The following is a 19,437-nucleotide window of genomic DNA, read 5'->3' on the forward strand; positions in this document are numbered from 1 at the left end:
TTAACCACAATCTTCAAATCTTCAAAACCCAAGTGTAAGTGCATAAACCCTAGCTTCCAACCTTGTTCTCTCTAGCCCTAAGATTGAAAATAAGCCAAAAGATATTTTACAAATGAGCTGGTTTGGGTATTAAAGGGTTTGGGGCCAAAAAAATGTGAAATTACAAAAGTGCCCAGCACTGAAGCATGATTTTCGCATTTGCGAACAAAAGTTCGCAAATGTGAACTATGACTGCACTGTTTGTCTTCGCATTTGCGATTAGTACTTCACATTTGCGAAGGTTGACTGCCTGGTTGACTTTCGCATTTGCAAAGATTGCCTGAATGGTCCTTCTTCGCAATTGCAAGATGCTTCTCGCAATTCCCAACACTCTCACAATTCCCATGAATATGTTGCAATTGCGACAATTGAGGCCCTTTTCTAGATTTTCCTCTTTTTAGCTTCTTTTTCACTTGTTTCACGTGGTTTCCTCAAGATCACTTCTAAATCACATAGAACCTGTAATATAGAAGTAAATGGCATTAAACACGTGATTTTATCACTCAAACATAGCAAAAATATAGGTTTAAAGACAAGATAAGTTGGTAAAATACCAACTTATTAGACCTCTCCACTACACTTTCACTAAAGCTATATCCTTTGATCTCAACTTTCGGACCTGCCACTCCAAAATAGCCACCGGCTCCACATCATAAGTCAAATCACCATCTAACTAAACTGTGCTGAAATCCATGACATGAGACAGATCACCGATATACTTTCGGAGCATAAAAACATGAAATACTGGATGCACACCTGACAAGCTAGGTGGCAAAGCAAGCTCATAGGCCACCTCCCCAATCCTTTGAAGCACCTCAAATGACCCAATAAACCGAGGGCTCAACTTGCCCTTCTTTCCAAACCTCATAACACCCTTAATGGGTGAAACCTTCAACAAAACCTTCTCCCCAACCATGTAGGACACATCACTAACCTATGGGTGAAACCTTCAGCAAAACCTTCTCCCCAACCATGTAGGACACATCACGAACCTTTCTGTCAACATAACTCTTCTATCTCGACTGCGCCGTACGAAGCCGTTCCTGAATCAACTTCACCTTGTCCAATGTATCCTGAACCAAGTTTGTACCCAAAATCCTAGCCTCACCCGGCTCAAACCAACCCACTGAGGATCTACACCGCTTCCCATATAAGGCCTCACACGGAGCCATCTGAATACTCGACTAATAACTGTTGTTGTAAGCAAACTCCGCAAGTGGCAGAAACCGGTCCCATGAACTCCTAAAATCAATGACATAAACGCGTAACATGTCCTCCAATATATGAATAGTGCGCTCGGACTGTCCGTCCATCTGAGGATGAAATGTTGTGCTCAACTCAACCTGAGTGCCCAACTCTCGCTACACGGCTCTCCAAAACTGTGATGTAAACTGCATGCCTCTATCAGAAATAATGGAAACTGGCATACCGTAAAGGTGAAAAATTTCTGTGATATAAATCTCCACCAACCGGTCTGAAGAATAGGTAGTACATGCAGGAATGAAGTGCTCAGACTTGGTCAGCCGATCCTCAATCAGCCAAATAGCATCGAACTTACTCGAAGTCCGTGGGAGCCTAATTACGAAATCCATGTTGATCCGCACCTACTTCCACTATGGAATCTCTATCTACTGAAGCAAGCCACCCGGCCTTTGATGCTCATATTTTACCTGCTGACAGTTAAAACACTGAGCTACAAACCAAACAATATCTTTCTTCATTCTCCTCCACCAATAGTGCTGTCTCAAATCTTGATACATCTTCGCGGCACCTGGATGGATGGAATACCGCGAACTATGGGTCTCCTCTAGAATCAACTCCCATAGCCCATCAACATTGGGCACACATATCTAGCCCTGCATCCTCAATACCCCGTCATCTCCAATAGTCACATCCTTAGCATCATCATGTTGAACCTTGTTCTTGAGGACAAGCAAAGGAGGATCATCATACTGGCACTCTCTAATGCGATCAAATAAGGAAGATCGAGAAACCACACAAGCTAGAACCCGATTGGGCTCCGAAATATCCAATCTCACTAGTTGGTTGGCCAAAGCCCGAACATCAACTGCAAGAGGTCTCTCCCCAATAGAAATAAATGCAAGACTGCCCATACTCACCGCTTTCCTACTCAAGGAATCGGCCACCACATTGGCCTTTCTCGGATGATACAAAATGGTAATATCATAGTCCTTTAGCAGCTCCAACCATCTCTGTTGCCTCAAATTGAGATCCTTCTGCTTGAACAAATCTTGGAGGCTACGATGATCAGTAAACACCTCACAAGACACACCATAGAGATTTCCTCCAAATCTTCGATGTGTGAACAATGGCAGCTTACTCCAAATCATGAACATAGTAGTTCTTCTTATGGGGCTTCAACTGACGAGAAGCATAAGCAATCACTCTACCCTCCTGTATTAAACACATCCAATACCGATCCGAGAAGCATCACAATATACTGAATATGAACCAGAAGCTGATGGCAGAACTAATACTGGAGTTGTGATCAAAGTAGTCTTGAGCTTCTGAAAGCTTGCCTCACACTCATCCGACCACCTGAAAGGAGCACCCTTTTGGGTCAATTTGGTTAAGGGTGAGGCAATAGATGAGAAACCCTACATGAACCGACAGTAGTAACCCATCAAACCAAGAAAGTTACAAATCTCTATGGCTGAGGATGATTTGGGCCAACTCTAGATCGCCTCTATCTTCTTCGAATCGACCTGAATACCCTCACTGGACACCACATTCCCTAAGAATGCCACTGAACTGAGCTAAAACTCATACTTGGACAACATAGCATAAAGCTTCTCCTCCCTCAACCGATGTAACACAATCCGTAAATGCTAGGCATGCTCCTCCTAGCTACGAGAGTACACCATGATATCATCTATGAATATAATGACAAATGAGTCGAGATAAGGCTGAAACACACTATTCATCAAATGCATGAACGCTGCTGGGGCATTGGTCAGCCCAAAAGACATCATAAGGAACTCATAATGACCATAACGGGTCTTGAAAGCTATCTTAAGAATATCCGAGTCCTGAATCTTCAACTGGTGATACCCTGACTTGAGATCAATCTTGGAGAACACCCTCGCTCCCCGAAGCTGGTCAAACAGATCATTAATGCGCGGCAAAGGATACTTGTTCTTGATTGTGCCTATAATTAATGCACATTTTCATAGTTCCATCCTTCTTCCTCACAAATAGAATAGGTGCACCCTAAGGTGACACACTAGGCCTAATAAACCCCTTCTCAAAGAGCTCCTAAAACTACTCCTTCAACTCCTTCAACTCAGCCGGTGCCATATGGTACAGTGGAATAGAAATAGGTTGAGTGCTCGGCACCAAATCAATACCAAATTCAATATCCCTGTCCGGCGGCATGCCCGACAGGTCTACAGGAAACACATCCGAAAATCGCGCACCACCGAAATAGAATCAATAGTTGGGGTCTCTGCACTGACATCTCTCACAAAAGCCAAATAGGATAAACAACCCTTCCCAACCATTCGGTGGGCCTTCAAGTATGAAATCACTCTACTGGGGACATAATCTAAAGAACCTCGCCACTCAATCTAAGGCAGCTCCCCATCGCCAACATTACAGTCTTAGCGTGACAGTCTAAAATAACATGATAGGGAGACAACCAATCCATACCTATTATCACATCAAAATTAACCATACTAAGCAGTAGAAGATCCATTCTAGTCTTGAATCCCCAATGGTCACTACACACGGCCCACAATAATAGTATCGCCCATCGGAGTAGATATATGAACATATGGAGCTAAAAACTCACTGGGCATATCTAGATAATGAGCAAAATACGAGGATACATATAAATAGGTGAAACCAGGGTCAAATAATACAGAGGTATATCAGTGACATACTGAGACAATACCTATGATCACTATGTCTGAAGCAATGGCATCTGATCTGGCAGGAAGAGCATAGAAATGGGCCTGACCTCTACTAGATCGGCCTCCCCCTCTTGGGCGACCCCTAGCTGACTGATCTCCACCCTAAGCTGACTGGGCGGGTGGTGATGTAACTGGCACTGAAGATACAGCCTGACCCCTCTGCTGCGCTGGACCTTCCTGACGATGAGGACACTGCCTCCACATATGCCCAAACTCCCACACTCAAAACAACTCCCTGGTGCTGGTGGTGGGGACAGAAGGGAACCCTGAGCACCGGGATAACTGGTAGAAGAACCTGCCATAGACGAGCCCTGAACCGATGGAGCATGGGACGAACTTTGAGCTGGAAGGGAACTGAGAGATGAGTGACCCTACTGAGAACTGTGAAAACCATGGCTAGACGATGCACCACAGTGGGCTGGGCAAGCTGTCTGAGCATGCCTGAAGGGACGACCCCTGCCGTGGTAAAACTGACCTCCAGAAGGAACACCACCAAAACTATCGGATTAACGAGGCCTTTTGGCCTCCCTCTATACTCCCTCCTAGTGGTGAATCGACTCTATATTCCGAGCAATGTCAACAACCTCCTCAAAAGAAGCACCAGACACCCTCTTCCTAGTCATAAGAATCCGCAGCTGATGTGCGAGGCCATTAACGAACCTCCTGATCCTCTCCCTGTCTGTGGGAACCAACCAAATAGCATGACATGCCAACTCAGAAAATCTCATCTTGTACTGTGTCACCATTATATTATCCTAACACAACTGCTCAAACTGTCTACGCAGCTCCTCCCTACGGGACTGCGACACATGGTTCTCTAGGAAGAGAATAGAGAACTACTGCCAGGTAAGGGGCACTGCACCAATAGGCCTACGCCTCTCATAAGCCTCCCACCAAGTGAAGGCAGCTCTAGAGGACTGAAAGGTAGTGAACGATACCCCACTGGTCTCCAGAATACCTGCTGTATGGAGAATCCTCTAACACTTATCCAAGAAACCCTAGATATCCTCGTCTTCTACACCGAAGAAAGTTGGAGGCTGAAGTCTACCAAACCTCTCCAATCTATGCTACTCATCATCAAGCATGACTAGAACCACATAGCCTTGAGCAAGTACAACCAGCTGGGCTGGTGGTGTCCCCGGTGTTTGGAATCCCTGAACAACCTGCTCGAGTGTGCGGGTGGCGGGAGACTGAGTTCCTCCCCTGGCCTAGGAAGTGGCTGATATAGTAGAAATAGAGACCACCTGAGCAAGACCGGTGCACACGGTCATAATCTGAGCTAAGGTCTCCTGAAGACCTGGAATCACGAATGGCACAACTGATGCCTGAGCTGGTCTCGCTGGTGCATCCGAAATTGGGACCTGATCCTATACTGGGGCAACTGGTGGATCTGCAGGTGATGCCCTAGCTGCTATGCAGGCTACACCCCAATCCCTACCATGGCCTCTACCGCGACCTCGACCTCTCACATCCCCAATTGGTGGTACTGGTGGCTGTCCGTTCTGACTGGTAACACGTGTCCTCACCATTTGTGAAAGAATAGAATAACAAAAGTTAGTTACCAGAATCAACAGATTCGCATGACAAGAGTTCAAGAATATGAAGTTTCCTAAGGGTTCTGCAGCCTCTCGAAGATAAGTACAGACGTCTCAATACCAATATGCAAGACTCTACTAAACATGCTCATGTCTCGTGAGACCTATGTAACCTAGTCTCTGGTACCAACTTGTCACGACCCAAAACACGACCCGTAGTGATGGCGCCTATCGATGATACTAGGCTATCCAACATTACCAAAACACTTTCAACAATAACCAGAAATAATCAAGACTCTTAAAATAACTGAAATCTTTGCCATAAAACGGGGTGAACCCCAAAACATAAGTGCGAAAATAAAGTCCGACATCGAGGTGTCACTAGTCATGATCATCTAACATAACCGATCCGAAAGTAACAAGATTAACATAGTCTAGAATCCAAAATACAGAAATTAAGGAAAGATAGGGAAGAAGAAAGCAAGGTTGCAAATGCCGACAACTACCTCGCGATCTCCAATGACTAGCTTTGAGTACTATCAACAGCCTCTACGCCCAACAACTCCCGGATCTGCACATGAGGCGCAGGGGGCAACATGAGTACACCAACTCAGTAAGTAACAATTATAAATAAGGAATTGAAGATAATGACGAGCTACATAGTTTTAGCTTATTTTCAATAATTTTAGAAAAGAAAATAGTCATGTTTCCCAAGTTCTGATAATTCAAGCCAAATCAGTTTATTTTAGTCAAGTTCAAGGAAATCCAGATAAGAATCTTTTTCAACAGTTTTCAAAACATGGATATAAGGCAATTGTGTGCATCAATAATATAATCATCTACTGCCTCTCGGGGAATCATCTCTCAGCCCTCCCAATCACTCCAACCTCACAATCACTCATTCCTCCCAGTCACTCATTCCTCACAATCTCTCAGCACTCAACACTCGACACTCGCACTCAGTAGGTACCTGCGCTCACTCGGGGTGTGCAGACTCTGCTCCTTCACCCCTAGCGCTATGACAAGCCAATCATGGCATAAATCAATCAGGCCCTCGGCCTCACTCAGTCATAAATCAATAAAATATGTTGCGGCATGCAGCCCGATCCCATAAATATCCTCACAATCAGGACCTCAGCCTCACTTAGTCATCAATCTCTCCAGTCTCTCGGGATCTCAGATATCAGGAAAACCAACCCAAACAACAATAAAATGATGCATCGAACAGAATAACAGAGATTGAGATATGATATGCAAGTAAAAACTATGACTGAGTAGAAATAGCATTTAACAGGCAATTCAACTTGTAACGCGGCCCCTACGAGACCAAACAATGCCAACATATAGCCTAAACATGGTTTCTAACATGATTTATAGTCAATCTTTCATAACATATAGAGAGCATATAGCTAACAACATGTTGTTCAACTTTACAGTTCTACTGGACGGACCAAGTCACAATCTCCTCGGTGCACACCCACACACCCGTCACCTAGCATGTGCGTCACCTCCAAAATAGTAACAAGACACAAATTCCGGGGTTTCATACTCTCAGGACCAGATTTATAACTATTACTTACCTTAATTCGAGCAAAATCCTATTCCGTGATGCTTTTGCCTCTCAAATCGGCCTCCAAATGTCCCGAATCCAGCCAAAAGTAATACAACACAATCAATATATGCCAAGGAACCAATTCCACAAGAAAAACTACTACATTGGACTCAAATCCCGAAATTGGCTCAAACTTGGCTCGTGGGCCCACTTCTCGAAATCCGACAAAAGTCACAAAAATAGAAATTCCATTCACTCACGAGTCTAACCATACCAAATTTGCCAAAATTCGACCTCATTTGGTCACTTAAAACCCCAAAGTTCACTCTCCAAAATCCTAAGCCCTAACCCCCAATTTTCACTTTTAAACCCCACTAATTAGATGAGAAATCAATGGGAAAACACCATAGCTAAGGGTACTTAAGCTCAAGGGACTTACCTCAGTGAAAATCCTTGAATCCGTTTCAAGAAACACCTCAAAAGCTCCAAGGTTCGAGTTGAAAATTGTGGAAATGAGGAAAAATCATGAAGTCCTCTATTTATACATTCTACCCAGTGAAGCCTCACCTCCGGTCCCTTCACTGCATCAGCAGGACCGCATATGCAGACCCAGCTCCGCTTCTGCGGAAATCACTTAAACCCTTAGGACCGTTTCTGTGCCTCTAGACCCTATTTGCAATCATCGCAGGTGCGAAAACTACCTCGCACCTACGGTTCCAGCCCAGGTCCTCCATGGCCGCATCTGCGACTCCTCAATCACTCCTGCGGGCTCACACCTGCGGCTCCCACTCCGTAGGTGCAGAGACACCAAAACCAGCACCTCCAACTGCATTTTCCAAGTTCCAAACCTTCCATAACCACCCGGAATCAGCCCGAGGCCCCCGAGACCTCAACCAAACATACCGACATATCCCATAACATCATACGAACTTAAGAAAACCTTCAGATCGCCCAAAACAACATCAAAACACTAAATTACCCTCGGATTCAAACCTAGGAACTTCTAAACTTTCAAATTCCACAAACGACGCTGAAACCCATCAAATCACCTCCTAATGACCTTAAATTTTACACACAAGTCGGAAATGACACCATGAACCTACTCCAACTTCTGAAATTTTGTTTCGACCCTGATATCAAAATTTCAATTGCCGGCCAAAATCGCAAAAATTTTAACTTTCGCCAGTTCATGTCTAATTCTACCATGGACCTCCATATCACATTTCGGACGCGCACTTAAGTCCAAAATAACCTAACGGAGCTAACGGAGCCATCAAAGTTTAAATCCGAGATCGTTTACACATAAGTCAACATCCGGTCAATTTTTCCAACTTAAACCTTTTCCTAAGAGACTAAATGTCTCAAGTCACTCCAAAACCACTCCAGACCCAAACTGACTAACCCGTTAAGTCAAATAGAGATGATGAACACAAAAGAAGTAGGAAATGAGGGAATGGGGCTATAACTATTGAAACGACCGGCCGAGTGGTTACATCTTTTCAAGTATAACAAAACAACAACAACAACAACAACGAACCCAGTGTAATCCTACAAATGGGGTCTGGGGAGGGTAGTGTGTACGCCGAGCTTACCCCTACCTTATAAAAATAGAGAGGTCATTTCCTATAGACTCCCGACTCAAGGCACAGTGGAGATAAGGCAAAAAATAGCAAACAATAGTAACAACAATATATTAAGGTAACAGGCAAAAATGACACAACATGTAATAGTAATGAATCATGAATAAGATAACATAAAAATAGTCCTAGTACTACTGGTAAGCCTAGGAGGAACACATTACTATCTGTCAACCTACAACCCTAATCCTCAACCTCCATGTCTTTCTATCATGGGTCATATCCTCAGTAAGCTAGAGCAATAACATGTCCCGCCTAACTACCTCTCCCCAATACTTCTTAGGCCTACCACTTCCCTTTCTCATACCTGCAATGGACAACCTTTCACACCTCCTGACCGGAGCATCTATGTCTCTCATCTTCACATGCCCGAACCATCTCAGCCTCGACTCTCGCAATTTGTCCTCCACAGATGCTACTCCTACCTTGTCCCTAATAACTTCATTCCTGATCTTGTCCTTCCTAGTATGACCACACATCCGTCTCAACATCCTCAATTCAACTACTTTTATCTTCTGGACATAGGACTTCTTGATAGGCTAACACTCAGCCCTATACACTCTATAGAACTTATCCTTAAGTCCAGGTGGCACACTCTTATCACACAAAAGCCCCGAGGCGAGCCTCCACCTCTTTGGGGACTTTATCATAGGCCTTCTCCAGGTCTATTAATACCATGTGCAAGTTCTTCTTTCTTTTCCTATACTACTCCACCAATCTCCTCACAAGGTGAATGGCTTCTGTAGTATACCTTTCCAGCATAAAGCTGAACTGGTTCTCGGAAATAGTAACACTACGTCGCACCCTCCTCTTTACCACCCTCTCCCAAATTTTTATAGTATGACTTAGTAGCTTGATGCCCCCATAGTTGTTGCAGTCCTGAATATCACCTTTATTTTTGTACAATGGGATTATTAAACTCCATCGCCACTCCTCAAGCATCTTCTTCCCCCTGAAAATGGCATTAAACAACCCAGTAAGCCATTCCTAACCTGCCTGCCCCACTTCCTTCCAAAATTCTATTGGGATATCGTTGGCCCAGTACCGTTGCTCATCTTCCGCATTTCCCCCTCAACCTCCACGCTCCTAATTTTCTTACAAAACCCAAAATCCCTCTAACTCCCTGAGTTTTCCAACTCTCCTAGCACGATGTTCCTGTCCCATTCCTCGTTCAGGAGTCTATAGATGTACTCCTGCCATCTATGCTTAATACATACCTGTTCCACCAGAACCCTGCCATATTTGTCTTTGATGCACCACACTTGATCCAGGTCCCGAGCCTTCCTTTCCCTAATCTTGGTTAATCTTTACATCTTCCTGTCGCCTCCTTTGCCCCCAAGATCCTCATACAATCGCTCAAAAGTTGCAGTCTTAGCCGCTGTGACTGCCAATTTTTCCTCTTTACTTGCCATCTTATAACTCTCCCTACACGTCCCCTGCTCCTCCTCATCTGTGCTCCCCACTAGCTTCAGATATGCCACTTTCTTAGCTTCCACTTTTCCTTGGACCTCCTCATTCCACTAACAGTCCCCTTTGTGGCCTCCCGAATAACCTTTAGATACCCCTAACACCTCTCTTGTAACTTTCCTGATGCAGTTCACTGTCGTGGTCCACATACTACTCGCGTCCCCACTACTCCTCCAGGCCACCATGGCCAACAACTTTTCCTCCAACTCCTGTGCCTTTGCCTTAGCCAAGGCTCCCCACTTAATCTTCAGTTGGTCGTACACTGTTCTCTTTTTCCTTACTCTTTTGACCTCCAAGTCCATTACCAAGAGTCTATGCTGCATTGGCAGACACTCACTCGGTATAAGCTTGCAATAAGTACAAAGGCCCCTATCACCCATCCTAAGGAGAAGTTAATCAATATGAGTCATGGAAACCTTACTCCGAAAAGTGACCAAGTGTTCCTCCCTCTTCTAGAAACACGATTAGCTAACACCATTTCAAATGCTTTAGCAAAATCCAACAACGAGGTAGTGCCCTCATTCCTAACTCTGAAACCGAACCCACTATGCACCTTGTCATAACCCCTAGCAGTCACCCCAATATGGCCATTAAAATCACCCCCAATGATGAGCTTCTTGGTGTGTGGAATACCACGCACAACCTCATCTAAATCCTTCCAGAAGCGCCTTTTGACCGCCTCGCCCAGGCCCACCTGAGGCGCATAAGTGTTAATCATGTTAAAAGTGACCCCACCAACCACTATCTTAATAGTCATTAGCCTATCATTCACCCTCCTAACATCTACCACCCCTTGAGATCTCTATCAACTAATACCTACCATGTTCTTGCCCGCTCATCCTCCTGAACACCATAGCCTAAACCTGTTAACATCTCGTGCCCTCGTACTCTTCCATATAGTCTCCTGAACACATGCTATATCAATTTCCCTCTTATGAAGAATCTTCCCTAACTCTATAGACTTACCCGTCAGTGTCTCTATATTCCACGACTCCACTCTCAACCTACTAGACCCCTTACCCCCTTTGCCACCCTTGCCCCTACCCCCTAGACCACCTGAGGACATGACCCTATTCTATCATCATTCCGACTAGCCACCCCACCAACAAAGAAACTAGTGACTACAATTAAGATTAAAACTACTGCAAATGCAGACAAGTTGAAAAGCTTCAATGTAGACTTAAAATTTTTCTTAATCACACAAGAGATACAGTGACACAGCTAATGGAAGAGCAAGGTAAACAAACAACAAAGGCATGAAAATAATGCAATACTCAAGGATAAAAGGCGATCAACAAAGCTATAAACACGCAAGATACAAATACGAAGCAGGAATGATAGAACCTGGAATGTCTACGGATGTCAAAATGGTGTTGAACAACAGCAACTACAGTCCGGAAATACCTACGTATCGCCTGCCTGTAGCAATAAAGCCCAAACAGAGTCACCAAAATATGAGTATATAAGAAAAACTATGATTTTTTCCAAATTTCAACAACAAATAAAATATTTCATTATCAGATAGCATGAGGAAAATACATCTCTATACCTACATGTCAATATGCATGTCAAGTCGTCAATTATCAGATACTGTCTAGGAAGAGGAATATACATCTCAATGCCTACATATCAAATCATAAATGTCACAATACCGTTTAGCATGAGGAAAAATGCATCTTTATGACTATATGCCAAGTATGCTTGTCAAATGAATGATTTCACGGTGATATTCCCAGGTAATCCCACCCTTAATATACTCAACCTGTCTGTTTTAAATGCCCAATTCATCACACTCACAATCACTCATCACTATATAGGAGCCTGACTCAAAATCCCCTCACCAAAGCACATGTGCTTATTGCTGGTATATCAAACTCCAGAGGTGGATCCTGCCAAAGTTCTAATCAAAAGCCTATAAGTCATATTACGACATGCAAATCAATCCTCAATAATAAACAAGCCAATAAGGCCTAATGCAATATGCAGCCCGATCTACAATAAAAAATAATCCAATAAGGCCTGATGCAGCATGCAACCTGATCCAAATAATACTCACAACACGGCTCTCAAACCCACCTCAGTCATCAATCTCTCAAGTCTCAAGGGCTCACAATCTCGTACCACTCAGCCCAAATAATGATAACTTGTGATGTAATAGTGAATAATGAACATAGACTAAGATATGATATATGAACTAAGTATCATGACTGAGTATATAATTATAGTTAGAGTAGATAACTCAAAACAACAGAAATATCCTAATTAGGTCTCAACTAAATAAACACATAGCCTAAATATGGTTGCTAACATGAATCAAAGCTCAATTACTCTAACAAGTAGAAATTATACGGATAGAAAAAGATATAATAACAAACACATCCAATCATAGTCTAGAAGTTCATCAAGTTTGATTTGAGGTGCGATTCATGAATTCGATGTTGTTATATGTAATTTGAGGCCTCGGGTAGGTCCCTGTTATATTTTGGAACTTTTTGATATGTTCAGATGGAGTCTAGAGAGGCTCGAGTGAGTTTTGCATGTGTTTAAGATCATTTTGTCTCATGTTGCATTGCTTAAGAAGGCTTGATTATGGGTTTTCACATCTTCGCGTCTGCTTCTATGATGGCAGAGTCGATTCTAGGAGGTCTTGGCATGGTCAGGTATTCCTCTTCTGCGGGTAAGGGGTCGTAGGTTCGAGGTCGCATCTGCGGAAGAATGATTGCAGATACGGGATTGAGGCTCCAGGTGGGTGTTCGCTTTAGCGATGCTGCATATGCAGTTTTGTTTGCGTAGATGCGGTTGATGGTCAGGTAAGTGAAAGTCACAGATGCGGGCTTTTTCTTGCAAATGTGGTTGCATATGTGCGCTATTTTGTCTGTAGATGCGTAAATTGATAGGTATATTTTATATAGAGAGAGGGTTTGGTTATTTCATCATATTTTGGGATCTAGAGCTCAGTTTTGGACGATTTTGGAGAGGATTTTTACCACATGGATTGGGGTAAGTATCTACTCAGTTTTGATTATATTCCATGATTCTGCCTCCGATTTTGGCATTTGATTGATGATTCTAAAAGTGAAATTGGGGATTTTTGTCTAAACTTTCCTAAAGTGATTAATTAAGTTTTGAACATCTATTCGGAGTGAGATTTGGGTGATATTAGAATGGTTGGACTTGTAATTGTTATCGAATTTTGTGAGTATTGTTGAGTTCCAAGGGGAGAGCCCGAGATTGGCTTTGAGTATTTGATTAAAGATTCGATCTTTTTCATTTGGGTTTGTTTTCCATGGTATTATCTGATGATTTTGAGTTGCTTTTAGCTTGTTTCGAGTCGTTTGGAGGTGATTCGCGTGGGTTGGCGTTTCTAGAGTATTGTTTGGATTGCTTAAGGTAATCATCCTATCTAAACTTGGTTGAGGCACTAGTTGCCTGAGTTATTTGTCATAGATACGTTCTACAGTGCGCATATGTGTGGGGTTTGAGCCCATGCATGAGCACCAGGGTATTTAACCATGTTCAAGGTAAAGCTTCTACTATGATATGCCTTGAATTGATTGGTAATATTTAAGTTATGGCATTTCTCATATTTGTAACCCTAATGTGAGCTATTTGATCCATGTTTTGAGGCTACAGAGAAGCTAATTTCCTGATTGAACTCGATATTTGCTATTCTTGTGATGAAATTGCCAATTTGAGATATGATAGCACAGTTTGCGCATGCATACACTTTAGCATGTCACTTATACCAGTCCAGGAGCATGAAATCTAATATTCATTGATCATATACATGTGTTCTTGTATATTTGCTTCTATGTGATATGATTTGGACTAGATGTCTATGACCACGCCAGGCAGATTGTATTGTTATGCTTGTGACCACAACGAGTGTATTGTATTATTTTTCATGTGACCTCGGTGGGCGGATTGTATTGTTATGCATGTGACTATATTGAGAAATTATATTGTTATGCCTATGACACGACCTGGAATTTTAACCTTGGGATCATGATGGCTCCTAACATCCACTTGCTAGGCAAACCGACGTGAAACAGGTAATTAACTGATTTTAACAATTTAAAAGCAAAATATTAAAAATGATAACGATATAAGTCTGAAGTAGAGTAAAATAATACCGAACAACGAAGTCTAAACATAACCCAAAACCTGGAGTCACGAGTACATGAACATCTAGAGTGCTACAAACAAGGTCTGAACAAAATACAACTATTTTAAAACTCAATAAAATGGTAAAGATAGAAGGAAAGGGGACTTCAGGGCTGCGGACGCCGTGCAGCTATACCTCAAGTCTCCGATAATGACTAAATCCAATCAAAAGCTACTGAGCACCGCTAGGACCAATACCAGTATCTGCACAAGAAGTGCAGAACTATAGTATGAGTACAACCAACCAAATGTACTCCGTAAGTGTGGAGACTAACCTTGACGAGGTAGTGGCGAGACTATGACAAGACACCTACGTAAATAAACATGTACAAGTGTATATAAAGCAGCAATAATAACATACAAACTGGGAGGGGACATGCATAAAAGGTAAGATATAATAACTACGACAGGTATGAAATCATGAAATAACCAAGTGATTCACCAAAACCGGGAAATAATCAGTCAAACCAGTGATATGAAAATGGCACGTTATCACCCTTCATGCTTTTACTCTTGTTCTCACCATGCGATAATAATATGGATAAAGTGGCACGGCATCGCCCTTCGTGCTTTTACTTTCATCCGCACTATGTAATAATAATATGAATGACATGGCAAGACATCACTCTTCGTGCTTTTACTCTCTTCCTCACCATGTAATAATGATAATGTAAATGAAATGGCACGACATCACCCTTCGTGTTTTTACTCTCTTCCTCACCAAGTAGTAATGATAATGTAAATGAAATGCCACGGCATCACCTCCTTGATTTTACTCTCTTCCTCACCATTTAAGAATGATAATATGAATTGAAGTAATAAATAATGCGGATAATAAATTTAACTTCAAATATGGTGCCATGATACCAAACTTCAACTTAAGCACGAATATCATAATTAACAAAGTAATAAAATACAAAGAAACAAGTTTCACCAGCATGCTTTATTCCAATAACAATGTATAAGTACTCATCACCTCACATATACGTTGTTCCCACATATAAAACACATAGCAAATAGACTAAAAAGTCCTAATCCCTTAAGTCAAGATTAACCATGACACTTACCTCACTCTACAACCAAATCAAGGCTCAACTACGACTTTTCCTCTAGAATTAGCCTCAAACCAATTAAATCTAACCAAATATAGTTCAAATAATTCTAAATAAGCTTTAGAACTACCCACGAGTGAAAAAGATTCAATCTTTATTATTTTTGAAAAAAGTCAACAAAATTCAACCCCGGGCCATTGATAACTAGGGATTCTAGTTCATTTTACACTCTTTTTTACTTGAGTTTTGATTAAAAATGAATACAAAATAGTCCCAAAGGCTTACATGTTGTACTTGTTTGCAGGGTTTGGTAAAAAGGTGACAATTAGTCAAAACCAGCTCAAAAAGGAGTGAAACATGCACAAGTACCAAGAATAAGTCCAAGCACAGTTAAAACAGATCCACTACGGCTGGAATCCATTTAGTGCGGTCCGCAGTGAGGAGATTCAGAGAGGTACCGTTTTTGGTAACTCAAGCACTGCGGCCACAAACCATTTTGTGCGGACCGCAGTAGCCTCACCGCGATCGCACTTCATTTTGTGCGGTAGCAGAGATGAGATTCAGAGAGTTATAAAAAATGGATATTGAAGCCAGCGCGGTCCGCAAGCCATTTGGTGTGGACTGCATTGAAGCCACCATGGCCGCGGTGCATTTTATGTGACCCGCGGTGTCCAGATTCAGAGAATGTAGAATCAAGCCAAAAAGCCTTAGTGCGGTCCGCGGGACATTTTGTGCGGACCACAATACCTCGTAGGGGGTATGTTTGTCCAAAAAGTTTGGCCTAGTATTAACACTTTCTTTTCACATTTTTAGGGCATCTTTATTAATCTAACTTTCAGCTGAGCACGTGAACGGTGGTTTTTGACTATTTTGAGTAATTTTATAGTGGGTTTATCATTGAATTGAATCTTATGGGTAATTCTTCATCTATCTCTTTGTTTTCTTCCATTATTATGAGTAGCTAGGGTTGTGGCTCAACCCTAGTGTGGGTATTTGATGGGTCTTTTGATATAAGGCTTAGATGTTTATGGGTAGTTGATATTTGGACTGATTTGTGTTTTCCATGTTGAATTAGTGGTTGCAAATACTAATTTGTGCCTATTTGACTTGAGTTCTTCTTGAGAAAGAGAGCTTGAGTCTAGGAAAATCAGTCCAACAAGGAATTGGGGTATAATCAAGAGATTGATATCCCCAATTAAATGGTTAAACCTAGAGATAGTAATACCCGACTTGAGCCTATATTGCTTGCGCAATTTTGACACTCAATTGGTTTTGAGAAAGTCAATTAGGGCAAAGTCACTCAAGCGACCGAGAGGTATAGAGTGAGTAATCCCGTGCATCGGTTATATCACAATCCCAACATAACGTCTTTGTCTTAGGCTTTAGATCCCATCAAGTATTCACCTAGGAGAAAGTCACTTCCCTAGTGCCTCTTTAATTAATTAGAAAACCCTACAAGCAATCATTCGTAGTTTAATTTAGCTTATTATTAGCATAAATATTATATGTAATAACCAACCACAAGATGATTGGAAGAGTAATTAAGAGCACTGCACATCTCTAGTTTAGATAGGAATCCAATTCCCACTTCTAGCTCTCTGTGGATTCGATCCCGACCATCTCGGGTAAAAGCTGCTTCGATGGCTCTCGCTACTTTGTACTGGTGTAGGGTTGGCTCTGATAACTTTTTGGCGCCGTTTCTGGGGAGCTAATGGTTTTGGCTATCTATCTAAATAGTTTTGTGTATTGTTCTTCTTTCATTCTACGTTACTAATTTGTGTGTGTCATAACTTCAGGTACAAAATGGCAGCAAACAACACACCTTTTAGTGATCTTCTGCCGGGGGAGGAGGTATATGACAATATTAATGATGAGGTTCCTATTGTGCCTCAAAGACAAAGGAGATGCCGCTAGGCTAATGATAATATTCCAGACCCTCCCCCACCACCTCCAAGAGTGACTGCTTGAGTGCTTCCCAACCAAGGCTATGCTAGTGCAATTGTCCCACCCTGGATCCGGGTGGGCAATTTTCAAATTATAAATGTGATGATGACATTGTTGGAGCAATGAGGGTATTCACGAGTGCTCCTAATCAGAATTCTTACAAACATCTCAAGGGTTTCATGGATACCTGTTGGGGGAGCAAGCAAACCTAATGTGTCAGAGGATGCACTTCGGTTGAGATTATTCCCTTTCTCACTTAGAGGGAAGACATTGGATTGGCTTGAACAACTTCCCAACCATTCCATCACTACTTGGGATGAGTTGGCGGATAAATTCATTGGAAAGTTTTTCTCGCCGGGGCACATGGCAGCATTGAGGAATGAGATCTTACCTTTCAAGCAGGAGCCCACCGAACCTTTACATGAGATATGGGAGAGATACATAACCATGGTAAAGGAATGTCCCAACAATGATATAAATGAGGCAATGATACAACAAACATTATACCAGGGTATTAACATAACAAATCAGTGCATAGTGAACCAACTTGCTGGGGGTAATTTCATGAAGCTGTCTTATGATGAGGCTTGTGACATTCTTGATGAAATGGATGACACATCCTCAGCTTGTCAAAGTAGAGCCAATGTGCCACAAGGTGACCCCACAATCACTCATTTGCACAAAGAGCTACATGATCATGGGCAAGCAATAGCAGAGCTGACAACAACAATGAACCAGCTAGAAAAAGGCACAGTTATAGCAGGTTCAAAATCCACACCAAGTAAATGCTATGGAGGGTGTCAACATGCTAGTGAACAAAATAAGACAAAGAGGTCAACAGAACCAAGGGAGTTCAGATCAATATGACTATGATTGTGGTGGATTCCAAGATGATAGTTATGATGTGCAGAATAAAAAAGTGCAATATGTGAACAATTATCAAGGCCAAAGGGACAATTTTTCCAACCAACAACAATGGATACCCCAAGGCAATTGGGGCAATCAACAACAATAAAGGAATAGTAATTGGGGAAACAACAACCAAAATTCCAATTGGGGCAATCAGAACAATAATCAGAACAATCAGGATAATTAGAATAGTAACAACAACAACTGGTGTGGTAACAACAATCAGGGTGGTTGGAACAATGGCAATCAAGGTAATCGGGGGCAAGGCTTTCAAAGGCCCCCAATGCATCAACAACCAAACAATCCACCCTTATTTCCATCCTAAGGTCCTAGTTCTTCCAACTATGAAATGGGGAGAATTGAAATGATGTTTGAACAGATGATGAAAAAGAATGCGAACTCTGATGCTCACTTAGCTTCCCACAATATTTCAATCAGAAACTTAAAGGTTCAATTAGGCCAGATCTCGCAATCCTTGAATACTCGCCCTAAGGGGGCTTTACCAAGTGATACGGTAGTTAACCCGAAGGGTGGGAATGATTATGTTATGGCGGTAACTACAAGAAGTGGACGGGGCGGTGATGTGAATGCCTCCAAACAAAAAGAAATTTTGAGTGATGAAGTTGAGTTGCAAGAAGATGGGATTGCTTTGGTGGTTGAAAATGTGAGTGATGAGAACGTGAATAAGGAAGTGGGGATTAATATCCAATATGCCGAGGTGGAAACTCAGAATGACGTGAACCCATCAAGGGAACACGTAAGAGACATGCCGGAACCGATTGTGCCTAAAGCCAAGGCTCCTTTGCCAAGGCCACCTCCACCTTATCCTTAAGGCTCGCGAAGGAGAAAAATGAGAATCAGTTTAAGAAGTTTATTGACATGATGAAGAGCTTATTCATTAATGTGCCTTTGCTGGAGGCTCTAGAGCAAATGTCGGGGTATGCTAAATTCATGAAGGACTTGGTGACAAAGAAAAGATCCATGGATTGTGAAACTATCAAGATGACCCACCAAGTTAGTGCAATAGTGCACTCAATGGCCCCGAAGCTAGAAGATCCTGATGCTTTCACCATTCCTTGCACCATTAAGAATGCAGACTTTGCAAAAGGTCTATGTGATTTGGGGGTAAGTATCAGCTTGATGCCCTACTCAGTTTTCAAGACTTTGGGTACTGGGCAACTGAGGCCGACTTCCATGAGATTGCAA

The 19,437-nt window shown here is 42.3% G+C and overlaps 2 protein-coding genes across 2 annotated transcripts; both read right to left on the reverse strand.

Moving 5' to 3' along the window:
* Positions 1 to 420: 420 nt before the first annotated feature.
* Positions 421 to 9,935, reverse strand: LOC138880907 (uncharacterized). The gene is made up of 4 exons (XM_070161090.1): positions 9,913 to 9,935; positions 9,447 to 9,647; positions 8,959 to 9,157; positions 421 to 498 (listed from the first exon to the last, which is right to left on the reverse strand). Exons 1-4 carry the CDS (start codon positions 9,933 to 9,935, stop codon positions 421 to 423), a joined length of 501 nt encoding a protein of 166 aa, XP_070017191.1.
* A 67-nt stretch (positions 9,936 to 10,002) lies between these two features.
* Positions 10,003 to 10,919, reverse strand: LOC138880908 (uncharacterized). Its single transcript, XM_070161091.1, has 3 exons — positions 10,584 to 10,919; positions 10,258 to 10,479; positions 10,003 to 10,215 (listed from the first exon to the last, which is right to left on the reverse strand). The coding sequence occupies exons 1-3, from the start codon at positions 10,917 to 10,919 to the stop codon at positions 10,003 to 10,005; spliced, it is 771 nt and encodes a 256-aa protein (XP_070017192.1).
* Positions 10,920 to 19,437: the final 8,518 nt, after the last annotated feature.

The sequence above is a fragment of the Nicotiana sylvestris genome, chromosome 11, assembly GCF_000393655.2.
Source record: "Nicotiana sylvestris chromosome 11, ASM39365v2, whole genome shotgun sequence".
Lineage (NCBI taxonomy): Eukaryota > Viridiplantae > Streptophyta > Magnoliopsida > Solanales > Solanaceae > Nicotiana > Nicotiana sylvestris.